At 41.0% G+C, this 21,944-nt stretch overlaps 1 protein-coding gene and 1 non-coding gene across 5 annotated transcripts in view; both read right to left on the bottom strand.

The window, feature by feature from the left end:
- HIPK2 (homeodomain interacting protein kinase 2) overlaps nucleotides 1-21,944 on the bottom strand; it is a 183,442-nt gene that overhangs the window by 7,050 nt on the left and 154,448 nt on the right. For all 4 annotated transcript variants that reach the window (XM_072999990.2, XM_072999991.2, XM_072999992.2 and 1 more), the window contains exons 10-12: nucleotides 14,290-14,432; nucleotides 12,776-12,955; nucleotides 4,769-5,050 (exon numbers count right to left, since the gene is read on the bottom strand). In XM_072999990.2, the coding sequence (XP_072856091.1) occupies nucleotides 4,769-5,050; nucleotides 12,776-12,955; nucleotides 14,290-14,432 (605 nt within the window). The remainder of the gene's footprint in view (nucleotides 1-4,768; nucleotides 5,051-12,775; nucleotides 12,956-14,289; nucleotides 14,433-21,944) is intronic.
- Nucleotides 10,355-10,521, bottom strand: LOC140707873 (U1 spliceosomal RNA). Its single transcript, XR_012088030.2, has one exon. It is a non-coding gene; the product is annotated as a U1 spliceosomal RNA (small nuclear RNA).

Below are 21,944 nucleotides of genomic sequence, written 5' to 3'. Positions count from 1 at the left end.
TGTAGACGTTGTCTAGAGGGGCGGGGTAAAAATCGAATAAGTGATTTTCTCGAATAAGTGAAGTGATTTATGGAATGTTAGGCATTTTAATGTTTGCTCTGAATATTCGTTTTGTTCTGAATTACTTTTCCCTTTTTCTGTACATTGTGTCAGAATACTATTCCGCACTGGAAGAGATATGAAAAAAATTATTGACAGGTGTAGTTGATCACAATCCTGCACAGAGTTGTCCAATGGAGCTCTTCTGGGTGGTCAAAGGGCATCTATTTTCTATGTAATATATAACTAACCCTTGCTAGTTATATATTATGTGTCTGCTTACGTGTCTCTTTGTGCTCTTGAAATGAGGTTGGTAGATGCTTGGCATGTTCTTTATATATCATCAAGCTTGTGCATCTTGTGAAGCACAACCTTAAAGTTTGGAAAAATTGTTTATGATTCTAGAGAGCAGAAATGCCCAGCTAACTTGTTTGTAAAAGATATGTTTGTTATTGTGGTTTTTAGTTCAAAAATGGCTCATCAAATATTTGCAGAACTTGGAAATGTTATTTTTTGGTTTTATTGCTCCTAGACTTCCCTGGCTGGCATGGCCAATTTTTTTCACTTCTGATCAAGGCAAATGCAGTCTGCCTATCTTGGTCTCTGGCAGTATTTTCCCACTGGGACAATCTCAAGCAGGCAAATAAAAACAGGAGCATCACCAACTTCTTGGTGGGCCACTGTATGCAACCAGGGAACTATGTTGAACCTAGTGGTTCATCAGAGATGAAGACATCATTCTAATCCCTCTCAAATGTTAAGACACGGGAAACGTTTGTGGTTGCAACCTTACAAACAAGACGAGAAGCCAGCAGAAATACACTGTCAAAAAACTCCCCTCAGAATACCAACCACTTGAAATTGTAGTGTGCCTTACAACATTTTCTCTGAAGTTCACAAAAACTGTGGGGGCTGTTTTAGTTAAAAAAGCATTTGGACTGTAAGAAAGTAGGGTCTCAGATGCTGTTATATCACATACTGTGTTTATTGTTTTAAATTCTTAATTAAATGTAAAGGCATCCTAAGAGGCTTGCCTTGTAAATCTGAGGATTCTGAAAGTTACTTTGGCAGTCCTGGTTAGTTCTAGTCAGTGGGGTAAAAATTTAATAAATAAATGAACAAAGGTCTAGAAACACAGATGTACATATCCTGATATCTGCCTTTTTTGCCATTCCAAGGTACCATGTGAAAAAGATATGACACTTTTCTGTGCAACTGAGATTCAAAGGTACACTGCCTCTGATAGAGGAGGTAATATATTACTATCATGGCCATGTATTACCTCCAGTATCTGAGACAGTGTGCCTTTCAGGTCCAGTTGCTGAGGGACACAAAAAGACATTACCAAGCTTTATCCACCATGAATTCATCTAACCATCTTCTAAAGCTGTCCAAGGTGGTGTCCAGTGTTCACTGTTTTGCCTCTATGGAAGGAAAGTTTACTTCAATTACCATATTTTTCCGTGTATAAAATGACACTTTTTTACTTAAATAATTAGACAAAAAATTGAGGGTCATTTTATACATGGAAGGCAACCGCTTTCCCTGCCTTTTCCGAAGTCACAGGGTAAAGCAGCCGTGAAAGGGCTTCAGGATCAAAGGGGTCAGAGTATGCCACCCTTTTAGGGCTGCTTTACCCATTTCTTAAGCCCTGCGGGACTTAGGAAATGGGTAACGCAGCCGTGAAAGGGTGGCAGGATCAAAAGGGTGCGAGCATGCAAATATTCAAATTTTCTAATTTGGGGGTTAGAAAAGGGGGGGTTGTCTTATACATTGGGTCGTCTTATAAACAGAAAAATACGGTATGTGTGAAGAAGTACTCCACTGTCCCATAGACAGTAATATTTTCTCTCAGCTAATAAGAAATGCCATGAGATCAGAGAAACAGTATTTACTAGACCTTTCAGTAAATTGGTCCAATCCAATTTGGAGGCACACACAGCTGATTAAAACTAAGCAAAATTGTGAGTGAAATTAAAAATAATCACAGAATATCTGGAGAAGATTTTGCCCTCACTGGCAACAGTAAAGAAAGAAAATATTTAACAGATCTGGTAAAGGCTATGCATTTGGATATTTATTTATTTATTTATTTGATCAATAATTTAATATCTGTGTACTAAGTAAAATCCACCCAATATAAAGTGCATGATAACGAAACATTATTTGTCCATTTTATACTTTTAAGAATGATTTCCATTAGGGGGCAGTCTTTCATTACATTAAACTTGAAGTCCCCTGGGTTTCTCATTACGTGGAAGTCAGAGTCCCCTCCTGTTTCACAATTCATTAGAATTGAGAATATTTTAATGTGTCTATTGGTTTTAAAACTGTTACACAAAATTCATGCATAAAATGGTGACTTGAAATACAATCAACCTCTTTCAGCCCAATTCTACACATGCTTACTCAAGGGCTTATTCCGCTGGGTTCAACAGGTTGATACCCACATAAATAAATGTGCATCGGGGTGGTCCAGCCTCTCTCACCCCCTGGGTAAGGAAGCAAAATGCCAAACCCCCACCATATGCAGGACTATCCCACCCTTCCATGACACTCCGTAAAGGACACCGATCCCCTCACCCACAGAAGGAAGCAGTTCTAGCATTTGCCATAGCTCTGCACTCTTCCTTCTCACAGGATAAAGCAGGGTAGGCGGGAGAGAGGAAGAGGCACACATTGTTGATGTAGGTGACATCCAGGCAGCTCTGGAGAAATGCTTTGCAGCAGAACTGCACAGGGCCTCCTGGGTCAACACTGGCAACAGCAGATAACTGCACAGTAGCGACTGAAGCAAATGCCTCACCAGATCTCATGGTATGGATGGCTTTGGTGAGCATCCAATATCATAGTTACCTATCCCAAAATAAGCTATAGTGAACACAATACTTGTGGATAAATATTTCTAAAGAATGCACTTTTAATGAAGTACATGTTATTTCCCCACCTAATATCCTTTAAAATTTTCCATGTGGAAATTTTCCAGTTTCTTTTACAGCTTGATCTAAGCCTTTTTATATGAAATAATGTCTCACTAAGTTGAACAAGTTTTACTATAAATAAATCTAATTTGGGAATATAATTATATATTTGGAAATTCTTACAGGAACTGATACTGTTGTGACTTTGAAACGGTTTTTAGAGAGCTGAATTATATTTAAATATGTGGCGATATGCTGTACTGTATTTTTGAATGCTAACATTAAAATATATGTATGATGCAATGTTGTATTACTTTCTTTGTAGTTTTTATTTTGCTCTCTCCTTGGATGAATGCAAAAGACTTATAAATATTAAAATAAATACCATATTTGTACATTTACATTTTATTTCAAAAGGGGAAATTATTCCATTCGGCATGTCATTTGCCTGTAGCTTTATATGAAAGGATATTGACAGAACAAAAGTATGCGTATCAACCTCATTATTACGAAACCCGAAATAATGTTTTTCCATCTGCATAGCATCAGTTTCTTGACCTGCTTGTCATTGTTGCAAACTAGAGCCAAAGGGCCTGTTCCTGATCCCATGTGAAAACAGGTAAAGGACCTCCAGAAAATTAGAAGAGGTAGCTTCCAGACTCGAACTCTCTCCCACAGGGGTCCAAAGCTGGCCCCATCTTCACTATCATTCTGCAAGCAGATGAAGACCATTCTCTTTCCTTTAAATGACTGGCTGACCAAGGGGATTTTTAAAAGGGTTTATTTTATTCTGTTGTTTTACTTGTGTTTTTAATATTGCTCTTATTTATAATTTTTAATATGGTATTTGTTTAATTCTTTTAAAATATTTTAACTTTGTTTCTTTTAACATTGTAAACTCCCCTGGATCTTTTAGAAGAAAGGTGGGGTATTAATATTTTAAATAAGAATGAAATAAATAATAGTTCTCCTGATATTGTTGGACTGCAGCTTCAGTAACCCTATCAGACTTCACCACTGGCTATGCTGGCTAGAGTTGATGGGAGTCGCAGTTCATCAGCAGTCCTGTTCTACTTGTTTATTTCCATCTACTGTTTCTTATATATTTGACCCATTTTTGCATTTATATGTGAAAACATGGGCCTGTGTAACATAAATGATTTTAAAAATTTGAAATTTCACATCAATAGTACGCTTAGTCTGTGAAATAACATTTGCAAAGCATTTCACAGAGCAGGTAGATTGGTCTTCACAGATAATATGCATTAGTAACATTGCTCTGGCTCCACCATTAGTATGCTTAGGTACCAAATTCTCCACACTTGGAAAAGTTTCATGTTCATCATAGAAAGAGAATGCTGACTCTGGATACTCTTTCTCTCTCTCTTTCCCTTTCTTTTCTATCGTTATTATGCTAAATATATTTTTTCCTGGAAAACTAACCAAGATCGATGAAAGCTCTATTCAGGAATCCATAGGAAAATGAACACTGCTCTCCACACAGTCTTTGTGGGTGGAGCATGTTTCTGATTCTTCAATGTTTCCCGTCCTTCTTCTTTGAATTGATGCTCCCCATGTAAGAAGAGTGAGGATGATGATGATGATGGAGTGAGGTAAGGCTAGCATGAGCCCCACCTCACATGTTGTCTGGAACCTTGAATGAGGCTTTGATGTAGCTGGTGATGAACTCGCAGATGAACCAGAACTTTCAAGGCATCATCCTCACACAGAGACACATACACGCATACAGATAGGCTGAGCTTGGAGACACACACACCTTCCAGGAAACATCCTCTGTACCAGCTTACCTGGTGGGTGCATGTTTCTGCTCCTCCTCCTCATCCGTGTCACTGCTGATAGTGATGACACTGACTGCAGGGCTGGGCGTGTCAGGAATGACAATGGTCTGCCGCTGCCGCTCCCGTGTGGTACTGGATGCCCCATCACCCCACCCACATGTGACAGAGGTGCTGCAAGCGGGGCTGTTATGCACCATGGCACAGCGAGGAGGCGTGTTCTCCTTTACTCGCTTAGATCGCTGTGGTGAGCTGATCGTCTGAGAGGAGGATACCTCAAAGTTTGACATATTCCTGAAAAAAATATATATATAAAAGACATTAAATGCATATTATGCCCATGTCACAGTGTTTTGTTTCTTTTCAGTCTTCCTTTGCCTTCTGATTTCTGTTTCCTTGCAGCCTAGCACTATGTGTCAGAAAAGGAAACCCAACAAGATCAAAAGGCACTTACTTCCAAGTACTGTAACCAGATAACTGCCCCCTAATCACCAGAAACTGCTCACAATTGCCCAAGGAGGCATTCACTATCTGCTTGCTTTCAATGACGAGACTGCCAGTCAGATATTGTATAAAATGCTATTCCTGTGGAGATGTTATGCTACTTTTTTTTCCAAACAAGATACTACCCTTTCAATTAATCCAGACTCAGCATTACCATACAGCACCCTCAAGCTCTAGCAGCTGCCATGGTCTTGGTGCACTGTTAGCATTTACAACTAACCTGGCTCCTCTGATGACAGATAGCCAGGTCTACGAGATGCCATTTTAATTCACGTAATGTGCTTGCCTTAATTTAGTCTCAGTCTGGGACACTGTGGAAAACTAAAATTGGACAAACATACCTCATAACACTGTGAGGAATGAAAATGGCTGCTCTGTGCCACCTTTTGCCACAATGTACTGTAAACCCATGGCTGCAGTTCCATCATCGTAAGAAGGAGGCTTCGATTGGGCATTTGGCTCAATGTTGCCTCCAATCTGGAGTTTTTCTCATGAGACAGAGGTTTTCAAACCACAAACCTGGGAGTTCACGCAAGCACCATGACTTACAATGTCTCTGGACCAGTGGTTCCTAACTTTGGGTAGCCTGGGTATTCTTGGGCTGCAAGTCCCAGAAGACTTCATAACTAGCTGTACTGGCCAGGATTTCTGGAGTTGCAGTCCAAGAACACCTGTGTTACCCAAGAGGTTGGGAACCACTGTGATAGACCCATCTATATATCATACAATCCAAATCTGAGAGGCAAAAGTGATCTGGGAAGGCATGCAGTTCATCCTGGAGCAACGATTTCCTCTTCCACAAGATAGTCTGTTTTGCAGCTTGCGATTCTGAAATTGTGCATCTCTGTGCATGCACAAAAATGTATGTACGTGTGCAGGTACATACATACATGTGTCCTTCAAGGAGCAGAACATTATAAAAGTCAAAAGCAAGTAAAGTTCTTGTAAAAGCATTCTTCAGCTGGGCTTTGTTTGAATTTTCAGTTCGGTCTGAGCTAACAAAGGACTAGCTGGGATGTATCAAAGGAAGGGAATTATGGACATATCACACTGCACTGAGTACTTTGCATAACAAATGACTGCACAGTAGCATTCACAGTGCTCACTGAATACCAATGAGAAGTGTGGAGTATTCTTTTATCAAAAGCAGATCATTCATTTGGAAATAAAAATGCAAAGCAGAGGCTAGACCACAGGAATCACACCTCCACCAAGTGCCTGGCCCCCTTCTCCCCACCTCCCTGTATAAACATTGTGTGACTGTGGGAAGGGGGATGTTTTGGTAAGTTAAAATATGCTAGAAGAATCTGCTCCACGTTTTTTGGCTGACCCATCCTTTAGAGCCTCTGCTCTGCATTTCATATGGGCAAAGACTGCTGGAAAGGTCTCAAAGTAAATGAAATCAGGACAGTTGAGAAATTCTTTACAGATCCTCTGGCCTCAACCAAGACTGGATGGAACTGCACACTTCTCCATTTTTCAAACTGTAGATTCATCTCAACTCTCTTTTCTTCTACTATTGATGTTTAAAAGTAAAGTTTTGACAGATAGGTCAGTTTAGTTCCACTAACAAAAGAGCCACCATGTAATAATACAGATCTTTCAAACATCTGTCTAAACAATGTGGCTCAACATCTCTGTGGGGAAAGGAAGGGGTTACATGGCCAGACCCTCATTCATGCAATGGTTCATGATGTGTATCACAGGGCAGAACCTATCTTGATTTTTCAATCCAGCATATAAGAGCAAGGATTCCGTCAACCTATATAACGATTTTTTCTTCTGAAGATTTTGCAATGTAGGAAGTAAAAATACAAAATCTTCCAATCAAAAATATTACACATCTGCCCAGGGACTGTCTGCTATAACATAATTTTAATTTTTTTAATAAACTATTTTTACAAACCGTTCTCAGTGCAGAGTATCATAAACACTACCTATGTATTTAAAAAAATCCACACTGGCTGAAATCCTGTTGCATAGCTCCATGTATGCAACTGGAATGACATCATCATTGGCAGTGAATCACTGATGATTTTTTTTTGGAGTATGCACAATTTGACAAAGTCATATGGAACAATTAAAGGAAGCCTTTAATCACCTATCATTTGCCATTGATAATGACATCACTGCTGTTGCATGAGCAGAATTGCACAACAGGATTTCAGTCACTGTGCCTAAAAAATCCAGTATGTGCAGCAATAAAAATAGGATACAGGCCATGTAAACTGGAGATCTCCAGCCTCCTGGCTGGAAATAGCCTGCTAAGCATCCCCATCTTGCTTTCTGCCCCCTCCATGGTCCCATGTCCTCCAGAGCCACTTTCTACCAGCTTCCTGGCTACTTCCTAAAGACCAGCTGAGTGTCACAGGAGAAGGGATTTCAACTTTTCCTTTCTCAGCACAAAGTACAGGAATGTGTAACAGTACTGAAGGTGGAAGAGAACAATCTTGATCCACCTTGATCCACTTTGCCACACCCAAGTGAGAGAAGGTGGATAGAAAAAAAGGAGACTATTGCCTTAGCCCCACTTACCACTAGTTTGTGGCTTTTAAATTCCATTCTCAAGCTGTAAAGATTCCTGACATGTTGTTCAGTGTCATGAGGACAAACTGCAGTGAACCTTGAGCTTGTCCATGTCTGTCCTACCTCTTCCTTCCAGAACACCCCAAGAGGAGATGGGATTCTGCTTCCATTTTGGTTTGACCACAGTTAACATTATGTCAAAATCCTAAAGTACGGTTTGTGGTGACCATGGTTCTTGAATCTGCCATTTGAAAGTTGCCTTTCGCTCCCCAAGAAACCATGGATAACACTGAACATGATGTTCAAATTTATTTGAACATTGTAACTATCAGAGGTTATCCCCAAATTCTTCCTCAGAGACGCACCAGGGGAGAAAGAGGGAGCACATAGTCCTCAGGCTCATTATTCTTTGTGCTCAGAACTGTAAGCTATCATTTAGTGTTAGGTGTGCAAACAGCTGTGTAGTCCCACATAACATTTGGAAAAAAGGGCCAGCGGCCATATTGTCTGGGGGATTTTGGAAGTAGTAATTTAAAGAACTGGTATTTCCAAGTTTAGACTATGCCTCTTAAATTAACTAACAATCAAGGCCAGAAGATGTTGGGTTATGTAACCGGGTTGGGGCAATTATGTAAGTGGTGGGAGGCATTTTGCCATTGTGTGCTAAACTGCTTTTAACTTACATGACCAGGCATGTGACAGACAGCTGGAAAACGGTGAAAATCATTTGGGTAATTGGCCCTATGCATAGAGTCTTTCATAACAGGAATCTAGCCCAAATGTTTTGCTAAACATGCTTATTTGTCCAAACAAATTGTGCTCCTGGCCTAGTGGTTCTCCAGTGATAGACAGCTGATTGAGGCCACTACTATGGAAGATGGAAGGCCACTCATCTCCACACCTGTCATTCAGATTTAGGTGCCTAGGAAAAAATGGGTGCTTCATTCCTCATTAATTCACAGCCCCTGCCAACTAAAAAAATGGGTGCTTCATTCCTCATTAATTCACAGCCCCTGCCAACTATTGTTTTTTATCCTTTAGATCATGTTCTCCCAAGATAATGGACAGAACTGGTACCCTATGTATAATATATGGTGGATCACTTTGAAGCAGGGAGGGGTCAGTATTAGTCTTGCGGCAGACAAATCGCAGTGCTTCCATTTGTCCTGCCTTTCAGAAGCAGCTCAAAGTGCTTCCCACGATAGCAGACTGGAAGTGCGTCATCGCTGCCTTGTTTATGGGCAATTTTCGCTGGACGATGTTTAGGTAAACTTTTTGAGCTGAAAAAGTGGACTAAGACTAGGAAGTTTTGCCAGCCACCACTTGTCAAGACTCAGTCCTACACATAAAAATCACAAAAAAATTGGCCATAATGTTTGAATAAATGACCCCACATTTAAGACTGAAGACATCAGCACACAAACTATTTGCACTTGCAGAACTGTTGTCAAAGATGATATGTTCCCAGCAGCCTGTTTCCTTTCCAGTTCCCAACTTAAGAAAAAGAGGTCATAAGCACAATATATGTTGAAGCACACACGTCTTTTGCAAGATAACAGCAGCTTCCAAGTGCCATTAACCTGCAGTAACCCAGTACACCATGGTTGCTTCAGCCATTTCTGAAGAACAGTATCATTTCAAATACAAGCCAAAAGCCATTCCAGTATCTGTACAGTGGTGCCTCGCAAGACAACTGCCTCACAAAACGATGAATTCGCTAGACGGTGACTTTTTTTAGCAGTGTTGTACTTCCCAAAACGATTACAGTGGTGCCTTGCATGACGACGTTAATTCATTCAGCGAAAATCGCTGTAAAACGAAAACGTCATCATGCGATTTTAAAAAGCCCATAGAAACGCATTAAAACCCGATTAATGCATTCCTAGGGGCTTCAAACTCACCGTCCAGCGAAGATCCTCCATAGCGCGGCCATTTTCGCTGCCCGTGCAGCAAGGAATCCGTGCCAGAAAACAGCGGGCGGCCATTTTTTTTACCCGGCTGCCATTTTGAAACCGCCAATCAGCTCTGCGAAAATCATCGCTTTGCGATGATCGGTTACCGAAACAGGGGACCGATCATCGCAAAGCGAAATTCCCCCATGGGGAACATTGTTTTGCGATCGCTTTCGCGATCACAAAAACATCGACATAAAGCAATTTCGTCGTCAAATGGAGCGCTCGTAATGCGAGGCACCACTGTATTCCTATGGGCAATTTTCGCTGGACGATGTTTAGGTCCTTGCCTCGCAAGACAGTTTTTTTCCCAACCCTGTTTCGCAAGACAGTTTCCCCCCCCAATTGGAACACATTAATTACATAAGACATACTTTTTTATCCCAAAAAAGTATATGCTGGTGGCTTTCCAGGGTCTGCCTCCTAGAAAAACACCAGCATACACTTTCTCCCCTACTTTTTTGGAATAAAAAAAGTAGGTCTTATGTAATTAATGTGTTCTAATTGGGGGGGAACCATCTTGCAAAGCATCACCAATGGGGCTATGGTTGCAAATTTAAATGATAGAAAGTGGTGAAAATAGCCAGAAACCAAAGGGTAAAGTGATTATAAAAAAACAGGGGAATCATAAATGTAATCCCCTCATTAAAATAAATTATGCAGCTGACTTCCCCACATTTGGGGAAAATCACAGGGATCAGCAGCACATCCAAAGTGCAATGGATGAGCCTCCCCCAGGAAAAACACTTTTATGACACAGTATTTCTCCTGCAAGGTATGAGTTGGAATGGCCCTTGCATCTCCTACCCCATACTGTCCCCTAACCCCCCAAGTCATGGTGCCCCCCTGGCTGCACCTCCCACTCAGTACAGGGCTGCACAGCCCCAGTCCTGCCAGAGGCCAAGAGAGCTCCTCAGTGTTTTGGGGTGCCCTGCGGGACCCCATCAGGGGCTAAGTGTTCCTCCCACAATCCTCTAGTGCACTGGTATTAGCATAAGGTAGCAAGTCCTGATGATGTTTTATATTCCATTCTTTCTCTTTTAAAAATGCAGCTGAAATAAAGTAGGACATGCAACACAATGTGGCAGTGTAGAGTTTTCCAGCAAGCCATGACTTCTTTCAGGATACCCATCCCATTCTGGCTCCCAACCTGCTTTCTGCTACTCCATCTTTCCTAGCCTGAATATGCAAAGAAGACACGAAGCATTCTGTGACTACACAGTACACCCAGTTATTCCTGGGTTGTGTATTTTGGGAGGGTGGGGGTTCTTCCATTAGGCTTTTTTCCCCCTCAAGATTTTCTCTACTTCTGCAAACCTTAGAGTTCCTCCAACTGTGCTGATACCCCCTCCCTTATTTTTCAGGGCCAACATAATGAAGCATCATTTGCTAAGAGTACAGTGGTGCCTCTTAAGACGATGTTAATTTGTTCTGCGAAAAATGTCTTGTGAAAACATCGTCTTGCGAAATGCGGTTCTCCATAGAAATGCACTGAAATCTAATTAATGCATTCCAGTGGGGGGAAATCATCGTCTTGCAGAAAAAAATGTCTTGGGAAACACGGTTTCCCATAGAAATGCATTGGAATCTAATTAATGCGTTCCTATGGGCAAAAAAAAGTCAGAACAAAGTTAAATCAAAAAACTTTATAAATATCATAGAAAAACATTCATCTTGCGAAAAAGTGTCTGTTAAAAAATCGTCTTGCGAGTCAGGGACCCAACTGTCAAAAAACATTGTCTTGCGAAAAAGCGTCTCTTAAAAAAACTCGTCTTGCGAAGCATAGACCCAAACATCGTCTTGCGAAAATCGTCCATAAGAAAAACCGTCTTGCAAAGCGCAACAGTGATCGCAAAGACTAATCGTCTTGCGGATTAATCGTCCCGCGAGGCAATTGTCTTGCAAGGCACCACTGTATATGAATACTGAAAACAAGACATGAAGCTAACAAGAAGGGCTGCAGCAACTGCTTATGCAGCAGCAGCTTTTGTAAAAAGAATGCATACTTGCACCAAATACAACATAACTGATTGCTGGCTATTTTCTAATGAAGTTTATTCCATAGAGCAGTCTAGATTTTCCTAAGGATTTTCAGTAGCAGACTACATGCCCTGGACACAAACGGTTCCAGGCTCAGCCTCTGACATCTCCAGGCAAGCCTGGAATCTGAGCCTGGAAGGAGCAGATCACTAAAAATGAATTTATTCCTTTTAAATTGTTAAAATGTTCCACAAATTTTAAAATTTCCTATTTTAATTTTGCTGATGTTACAATTTTGAATAGCAATCAATTGAGGAACAACAAATGATTAATTTAATTTGTTACTTCAGGCGGTTGGGCCATATTTGATTCTATTTAGTACTGCTGATTGTTTTCAAAATGAAACTGTAATAATGCAGTAAGAATGATTAGTGTAGCCAATTAACATACTTTTCATTTACTGTTTTAAATTTAACCGGCTAGAGTCCTTTAACAATTTAATGTTATTGTGTTAGTGTAGATGCCACATTTCCAGTCCGCTGAACCCTGGAGAACTGCTGCCAACCCGTGAGGACAACACTCAAGTCAGATGGTCCACTGGTCTAACACGGCATAAGGCAGCTTCCTCTGTCCCTATGATTCATTCTGCAACCTTGTCACACATTAAAGAGGGGAAAACTCAGTTCTCCCACTGGTCACTCAATCTTGCCTACCTGATACAAAATACTGTATTCATATTGTATACAACACAAATAAAAACATGCTATGGCCTCTTCACTCACTACAAATTTTAGATGTGCACTTAAAAATGTGAAATATAATCACAACTATACCTTTACTGAACTGTGAACATCTCTATTCTACTGCTCTATTGATATTTCAGTTTCCTGTGAAACTTTCTCTCTTCTTAAGAGGAAGAAGAGAAGCTGAGGACATTGGGGACTAGCCACCTCATATTTCATCTAGTATGTCTCCGTATCTTCATAGCAATGTTGGTAACAGAAGACACCTTTCATGCCTCCAGCCCTTCCAATCACCCGCCCATGGCCATGCGTACCTTGCTGATGACTGATGTTGTTTATTCTTCCTAGAAGAGGTTGTGCTGGTTGGTTGCTGCCTCATAACATGAGCTACACCTACGTTTAAGGGCTGGGCTGCTGGAAGGGTGACATGACTTGCTAAAAGTGCAGGCTGTTGCATGATGGGATTGTAATGGCTGCCATGAGCGTGCGTATTTCTGGAAAAAGAAAAAACAGAGGGAAAGGTGATTTTTGAATTTCGAAAAGAATGTTTATAAACAAATGGCAATCACAACTGCTTCCCAGTACACCCAGAAGAATGTATATCAGCAGTGACAACAAGTTTCTTAGAAATGGCTTTCTACTCTCACCCCCATAAATTCTCTATCTGGTTTAAAACAGCTATTCTCAACTTTTTTTTTTTTTTTGCCTAAGCCCTTTTAAGAGCTCTTCTCAGGTTCTGGGGACCCATACATATATAAAAAAGGAAAACCTTTGGCGGTGTGCAAACAAGGCTGAAACGTAAACAGATGAATCTGTGGTCCCTTTCAAATGTGCCAAGGCCCCTATTGAAAATGGCTGGTTTAAAAGGTACTTCAGAGTGCTGCTTAATAATTAAACACTTAAATACCTACTTTTCAAAAGAAATGCAGGTGGAAACAAAAGCCAAGGAAAAGCTAAGGCCAACAGCAATATGTGTACGGCTCTCCAGTTCTCCTCAAACATTGGCATTTGGCTCTTGGATGCAGCTCCAAGAAGTCTCAGCCTGCATGTCCAATGGTCAGGGCTTCTGGGAAATGAAACCCCAAACGTCTGGAAAGCCAGAAGCTAAGGGTATGACACCATGTACTGAACACGCACTAGTGCTTTTTTTTCCAGAGTGAAGTTTTAAATGTAGAAAGATTGATACAATGGGCTTGTTCTTATCAATATTTGGCAGCAGATACAGCTTACTAGATGTGGATGATGTACTCCTCCCATCAGAAGTGGTAATTATCTGTCACAACCCTGGCAATTTCAAAATAATACCCATTGTGCTGTAAGCATGCAAGAGTGCAACAGATAATAGTAAAGAACAAAGAAATAAATCCCAAGGGATGGTTCCCAATAGAATAATAGAATATAAGAAAATAAACAACTCTAAACTGTTCAAAAGACAATGCCCTTTGCAGAGGGCATTTCCTGAGCTGCTGCTGTCACCATCATCAGAAGAAAATAAAGAGCATCTCGGCTGAAAGCTGCCCAGAGTCTCCTGTGGCTGTTCCCCACTGTGCTTTCTACAAGTAGGGCCCACCTGTGCGGTCTTGGGCAAGCTGCACGGTCCCAGGATGCCCCTAGAAGAAGGGGCAAGCCACTTCTAAATACTCTCTGCCTGGAAAACCCTGAAAAGGGTCACCATAAGTCAGAATTGACTTGACAGCTTATGATGATGATGATGGTGTAATGAAAATTAGACCATACAGGCAGCCTTCAACAATATACCACGCCTGGATAGCGAGGCCCTTGCAGAACGAGTTTCTCCAGACACACTCATGATTTTCTTGCTATTTACCTCCAATCCGTGAGCGGCTGGGTTCCTGCCATGGTCTCTGGGATTACAGCTGCATGCTGGACTGAGGTGTGGGTGGCTACCCCAGTCAGCTGTTGCCAAGCTGGAGGAAGCAGGATTTGCTGAGTACCACTAGGCCAAGCTTGCTGTGGGTGAGAAGAGAACATTGATTTCAATATAACAATTAAAAAAATTCTGAACCAGCTCATAAAATGACAATTACTAAACTCTGAACCAGCTCATAAAATGACTATTTTCCTTTTGGAAGAACTTTTGCACATATATGGGGTGGAACAGATTTAACTGAACTCCATTCAAAACTTCTAAATAACTAATTCAAAGAAAACAATTATGGGCCAGTCAGTTATGGCGAACAATGACAAAACATTGAATGCTATAAGCCAGGGAGGAAATCAATGAAATATCCTGTTTTAAAGATCTGTTAGATTTCAAAGAGAGCTGAAAAGATCAAACTGCTATTACCAAAGCCTGAACATTCATTCCTACTTCTTGTACTTCATGATCCTACATAATGGGTCTGCCTCTCTAGCCATGTCCTGTAGTCCTGTGCTCCCATATTTGGATGTAAGTTCCACTGAACTCTATTTACATGCTGGCAGCCAATGTGGTCAATTGGTCAGGGTCACTGGACTGGGGAAAAACAGTTCAAATTCCCACTCAACTAGAATTTCACTGGGTAACTCTAGACCAGTTGTCTTGATCTTAACCATGGTTAGTCAAGATTAAAACTCACTATTATTAAGAGGACGTCTTCCTAGGTAAGTTGAATTCCATACACAGTACATGCTCTTTTATAAGATTCACTGAACTCAGGAGGACTTAATTCCATGTAAGTACGTACAGGACCATAACCATTCTCAGTAGTACATCTGCACACAATCCTGTATGTACAGGCTACACTTATATAGTTGGAATCAAGGGAGTTGACTCCCAAGTAAATGTATATTGGATCTGACTGCAAGCCCCACTGAACTAAGTAGGTTATACTTCTGAGTTAACATATGTAAGCTCAGATTCTAAAGGCAGAATCCCAGATGTAAGGACAATCATGCAAAGAATTCTATCTGGTTAGGAGGCTGTCCACTGTACTCTCACACTCACAGAGTAAACGGACTTGTGCGCCCAGCTGCACAACAGACAGTAAGCAAAAGAGAGAAACTGTTTGCACTGTTTTGCCCTTATGCATGTGGTTTTCCTCAGTAAGATTTTGGTCGGCGTAGTATATGCAAAGAATGAAGTCATCTATAGGCCATTTCAGGTTTGCTTATTGTGATCTGCCTAACATATTCTAGGTATAAAGTACTGAGAAGTGGGTCACCAGTCCCTCCTTCTCGTGGTGCTCTGGGACTGTGAAATTTGCCCATAGCAGCCCAAGTGGTAAGGCATGTAACTGCAGCCGCCATACACATCATGACCCTTGGCTCCATAGCCAGGTGATTCACGCCACTGAGCTACACTGGCTCTAAAGTACACTGACTCACAATCTCAGGAATGTAGTCATAGGAGAGTCTGACGTATTAGGCCCCAACAAATTAGTGGGCAGATCTTTAGTCTTTTTTTTTTTTCCACTGGTGTTTTCTGAGCTTGTATAACATGCTGCTGCATCTAGGGTCATCTGCACATGCTGTCACCAAAGACATGTGCAAATGTCATGTTGCTCAAATGACTTGATTTTGGAGTCATATAATATTTTGGAGTCATATAATATTTGACCAAACTCTGGGAGGCAGTGGAAGACAGGAGGGCCTGGCGTGCTCTGGTCCATGGGGTCACGAAGAGTCGGACACGACTTAACGACTAAACAACAACAAAATATTTTACAACTAGGTCACATTTGAATTCCTCCTGCATGACATGGCAGGGCATCTTAATCTCTTCCAAGTACCAATTTAAGAAATGCATGTGCTGAAAGATTTGCTTGCTCCTGGAATCCAAGGCAGCTTAATACCTAGGGCAAGGAGCATTCTGCTCTGAAAAGGCCTACATTCTGCATGCAGGAAACTCACACTTTGCATTCACGAATAAGGAATGCTTACTCTTGGTATAAGCTGTTTCATGTGTTGAAATGACAGGGAAGCATTTGTGCCGAGATTTTGATAGACCAAGGGAACAGGGCAAATTTAGGGCACCATGACAGTCCCTATGAAAACAACAGCATCTCTCTTTGAGAATCCATATGTAACATTTCCAGAAGGAATTAAGGGGGCTTCTCTCCTAATATCTTTGTAACGAAATAGATCCTATATGTTTTTACTCAGGGGTTATTCCTGAATTTATGTAGATTTACTTAAGAGTAATCTCTCCTTGAACCATAGCTTGGTACATTATTTTTTCAAGGTAATTCACTGCTTGCTGCTCTTTGAGAGTATTTCACTAACATTGCTCTTGATAATATTTGTCATATTATGTTATCACTGGACTAACGTACACAACACCTTACTTTTTAAACCCTTAATTATTGTTGTTGTTATTCAAACACACCAGGCACAGTCAATAAAAATTATGAAAACATTGACTAGTATTATATAACAGATACAAGTTTTAACCAAAAACCTAAATATCTGTTAGATATTGGTACCATATATATGCTGTTCCTAATACTGTTGTTTTTTGTAGCTCTGATGGTGTGATTTCTGAGATCTGCAACTGCTTATAATACAGTGTGAAATTTCTTGATATTGTTCCCAAAGCCCCAATGACTATGGGGCCTACTGAAGTGTGTTTAACCACAAGCGAGATGTTTCAATTGCCAGGTCTCTATACTTTGTTAGTTTTTCTAACCCCCCCCCAACTCTGGCATTCCCTGAAATTGCAATGTCAATGATTCAGGCATTTCTTTGTTCTATTACTACTCTGTCTGGTGTGTTATGATCAAGGTGTCTATCAGTTTGGATCCAGAAATCCCACAGGATTTTGATGTGTCATTTTCTGACACCTTCTCTACCTGATGTTCCAATGGGGTTTTGGAGGCTGGCAATTTATTATTTTTTGCATAACAACCAGTGCACTAATTTTGCCACTTGATCATGTTTAACGACCAGTTAACTAATTTTGCCTCTCTATGTTGTTGATGCTGATGCTGATTACCGTATATTAATAATATAATGATGAGTTGCAGATCTCAGAAATAATACCATCAGAGCTTCAAAAATGGCAGTATTAGGAACTGCATACATACTGTGCCAACATTTAACAAATACTTCGGTTTTGGGTTAAAACTTGTATCTGTTATATAATACCAGTCAATATTTTTATAATTTTGATTGACTGTGTCTTGTGTTTTTGAATAATAATAATACATCTTAGAACTGCAGAGTTAGAAGGGACTCTATGGATCATCGAATCCAGCCTCTGTGTCAAGGAGGCACGGTGGGGAACTGAACTCCCATCCTTTGGCTCTGCAACGAGATACCTAAGCCACTGAGCTCTACCCAGCAGTAATTTTAATGATTTTTCCAAAATGACCCTAAATCTCCCCAAATATCCAAAAAATGTCCACACAGAATTTTTAAAGTAAGCAGTACCTTGCTACAGGAAAGATCTGCTTTGATTTGGATTCCTGCATTGAGCAGGGGGTTGGACTCGATGCCCTTATAAGCCCCTTCCAACTCAATTATTCTGTGATTCTATGGAAAGAAAGTTACACATTGTTTCACTGCATGTTTAAATTCCTGTTGTTAGCCCCTTGCTGTTAAACAAGAATAATGCACCACAAGTAATGATATTTGTATTATGTTATATCCAAACTCCACCTTGAACCCCGTGGAGTTTATTTCTGAATGTGCATGCACAATCCACACTGCTGGCTGTACAAACTTACAAGGCAGCATGCCCACATTCCCAGTTATTTCCCCTCCTTCCTTGCTGCCTGTGACAGAGCAGCAGACGGCATGTTCCTTTGCCTATGAACAAAATCAGGGTACAAAGCACCCCAGGCTAATCAACTTACACCAGTGCTGAAGGCAAAAAACTCCCACATATGTTGCTCTACCTTTGGCAGCAAAAATCCGGCAATGATAAATTAAACAATTAACAGCAGGTATAATCAGCTGCTGTTTAAATGCAGGGGTAGCCAAGCTACAAACTAAGCCTACCAAACTTCCGTTTTTTTAAAAGATAACACAATTTCAAGTTCACTTGAATTTTTTAAAAAAGGATCTTTTTGTCTGCACAAAAGGATAAACCAAAGTGTTTGCCTTTAAGAAACTGCTGCTATATTTGCTAAAAGTGAAATCAGAGCTTCTCCTTGCTTGTCTGTACAGAAAAGGCAAACTGATATAAGTGTCTCATGAGGGTGAAAATACACCCTGAAAGGTTGGGTAGGAAGGCTGTTTCTTCACCACCTACCTACTCTAGGAGTTGCACGTACACACCTGATCTAACTTTCATATCACATTCCCTGCAATCAATGTCTATGAAGATGAAATACCAACTTCAGCCCATCAGCCTTTAGCTACCATAAATATTTTACTGCATTAGGAACCTAAAACAGGATTGCAATTTCCCCCCCTCCTGCCAGAGGCAGTGCATATTTTAACAACCATATGGCAGACCAAACATATATATATGTTGGAGAAAAATTCATGTGTTGAACCTTATCTTCCATATAGCTCTTAATGAGCAGTGTTTCCGCTAGAAGAAAATGGGATAACATGCTGCCTGGGGGATTCTGGAAATTGTGGTTCTGAAAAATACTTTTTAAAAAATCTCTGTGAAAGGGAGACATGATCACATGGATCCACCTTGCTGAATGGAGTAACAAAGCATCCCTCTGTTTTGAAAAGGACTTGTCCATTTCTCTATAAGCATACACAAAGCAACAACGTTTGGCCAAGAGGGATGTCGGCAAGTCTTTGGGTCCAAGTCCGAGTCTTTGGCACCAAATCCTGAGTCCCAAGCCTGAGTCCCTATTAAAAAGAAGATTTCTTCCCCAGAAAAAAAGGGAGGGTGTGCGTGGGTTTCAAGTTGTGAGTTGAGTCCGAATCATTGAAAAAAAAAAGTCAAGTCAGAGCCGAGTCACTGGTGCGACTTAAATCTGACTTGACAGCAAGTCTCACAACTCAAGTCCCCTTCCCTCTTGGCTAGAGTATTGCAAAATTCCCATGGGGATGCAAAGATCCTACTGCCCCTGCCCTATTTACTGCAGGGCCTGCAAACCATACACAAGACACAGGTTGCCAGGGTTCGCTATGTAGGTCTAGTATGACTCCTTATGCTAGAAGTTTGTTTAGAGGAGGGCTGTGCTCAGCTTCATTCTGCTTGTGAGGAACTGAGCAGGAGTGTTTCCTACTGTGACCACTATCTTCATTCTTTTTTTTTTTTTTTTTTTTTTTTGTAATGTTCTTAGTCAAAATACTGGCGCATCCAGCTCGTACTGACAACAGTCTTTCTAATTATTTACTGTATATAAATATCCCAATTTTTCCAGCAAGGCAGGAGAAAAACAGCTTTCCTTCTCTTCATCCCCTCCCCCTACATCAACCCTGTGAAGTAAGTCAGGTAAAGATAAAGGTTCCCCTTGACATTTTTAGTCCAGTCGTGTCCGACTCTAGGGAGTAGTGCTCATCCCGTTTTCAAGCCGTAGAGCCAGCGTTTGTCCGAAGACAGCTTCCATTGTCACATGGCCAGCGTGACTGGGGAACGCCGTTTTACCTTCCCACTGAGGTGGTACCTATTTATCTACTCGCATTTACATGCTTTCGAATTGCTAGGTTGGCGAGGAGCTGGGACAAAGTGACGGGCGCTCACTCCGTTGCGTGGATTCGATCTTACGATTGCTGGTCTTCTGACCCTGCAGCACAGGCTTCTGCGGTTTAGCCCACAGCGCCAACATGTCCCTGACTGAAGTAGGTAAAGGTGAGACCAAATTACTGGCTCAAGACACTCATAAGTTTATTTCTTAACAGGGACAATAGACTGGATTTTCCAAGACTCAGTACATAATTATGGCACTATTCCCTCTCTAATTTCCAAGTCATCCATAGATGGACTGAGTGAGTCTTTTAAAATCAGAGATGCCAGGAATTATATATTGTTCTAATAGAGGTGACAGCCAGAGACAGAGGCTTTTCAGTTGTGGCATCCCATATGGAATATTCTTCCTAAGTTAGGTTTTTCTGGCACCAAATGGAATGAATGGAAGTTATACAAGAGAATATAACTGGTTATCATCTAGACCTGTGGTCCCCAACCTTGGGCCTCCAGATGTTCTTGAACTACAACTCCCAGAAGCCTTCACCACCACCTTTGTTGGCCAGGATTTCTGGGAGTTGAAGTCCAAGAACATCTGGAGGTCCAAGTTTGGGGACCACTGATTTAGACCAATGTTTCCCAGTCTTGGGTAACCTACATGCAACACCCAGAAATCCTGGCCAGCACAACTGCTGTTGAAAGTTTCTGGGAACTGCAGTGCAAGAACACCTGGGTTACCCAAGATTATCCACTTTTCCGGTAAGAATCAGCCTTGTTCTGATCATTTTGAGAACGTGATAATATGGTTTTAAGCCTCATAAATGTATCAATTTACTAGCCCATTATTTTTTTACTGTCCTATCCATATGGTACCACATTCCAAAGCAATCAGGTATGTGTTCAGATGTAGTTGAAGTCCCACTGGGTACAACAGAACATACTCCTCAATTGCAACACAAATGATGTAAAAAAGTCTTTTCATTTGTTACTTCAGTCTCTATTCCCCCTCTTTTAGAAACTCTAGAGGGAGCAAACATTTAACAAAGATCTTGTGCCCAGTTATCAAGACAGCCTACCTGTCGCAGGAACAGAATCTCATGGGACCTTAAAAGATAACGAATTGAGGCTGCAATCCTGTGTTGAATTTTTGGGCAGAGGGATCCCACTGAACTCAGCAGAACATTTTTCATAGTGGACACATACAAGGTTGTGGGGTTATTGGTGGATACAGTATTCATGGCCTGGAGTCGGCCCCATCAGTTGTATGGCTAGCCTCATACCACTACTGTGTATTACTGCCCATGTTGGCTGGGAAATTCTGGAGCTGCAGTCCAAGGAAACAACTTTTGAAACCCTTTGTTAAGTTATGAGAGTTTTATGCCACAATAAATAATCTTAGGGTTTTTTTCTGTGACAAGTGAAGAGAAGTACTCATTGGGTTCTTTTTAATGTATCATAATTGACCAGAGGAATTGACCTTTATATTAGAAAAGGTCTCAAATACAGAATTTGATAGCTTGACATAGTCTGAGTGCCTCACCTTTAAAAAAAAAAAATCACCATTTAAATGGTACTACAATATAACAATATCTGTCTTCATGATTAACTTTTAGCCTGCCAGATGAAATTACCTCGTGGCGCAGTGGTTAAAACGCTGTACTGCAGCTAAAACTGGGCTCACGACCTGGGATTCAAATCCCAGGTAGCCGGCTCAAGATTGACTCAGCCTTCCATCCTTCCGAGGTCAGTAAAATGAGTACCCAGCTTGCTGGGGGGGCAATGTGTAGCCTGTATAATTAAAATTGTAAACCGCCCGGAGAGTGCTTGTAGCGCTATGGGGCGGTATATAAGTCCAAAAAAAAAAAAAAAAGTCCAATTAAGAGATCTGTAAGATGTTTGGGTCTGAGTTTTGAAACTGTGTGAGATTATGTATGCTCATGACTGGG

The sequence above is a fragment of the Pogona vitticeps genome, chromosome 5 (genome assembly GCF_051106095.1).
Source record: "Pogona vitticeps strain Pit_001003342236 chromosome 5, PviZW2.1, whole genome shotgun sequence".
Classification (NCBI taxonomy): domain Eukaryota; kingdom Metazoa; phylum Chordata; class Lepidosauria; order Squamata; family Agamidae; genus Pogona; species Pogona vitticeps.
This window is presented reverse-complemented; position numbering and strand designations above follow the sequence as displayed.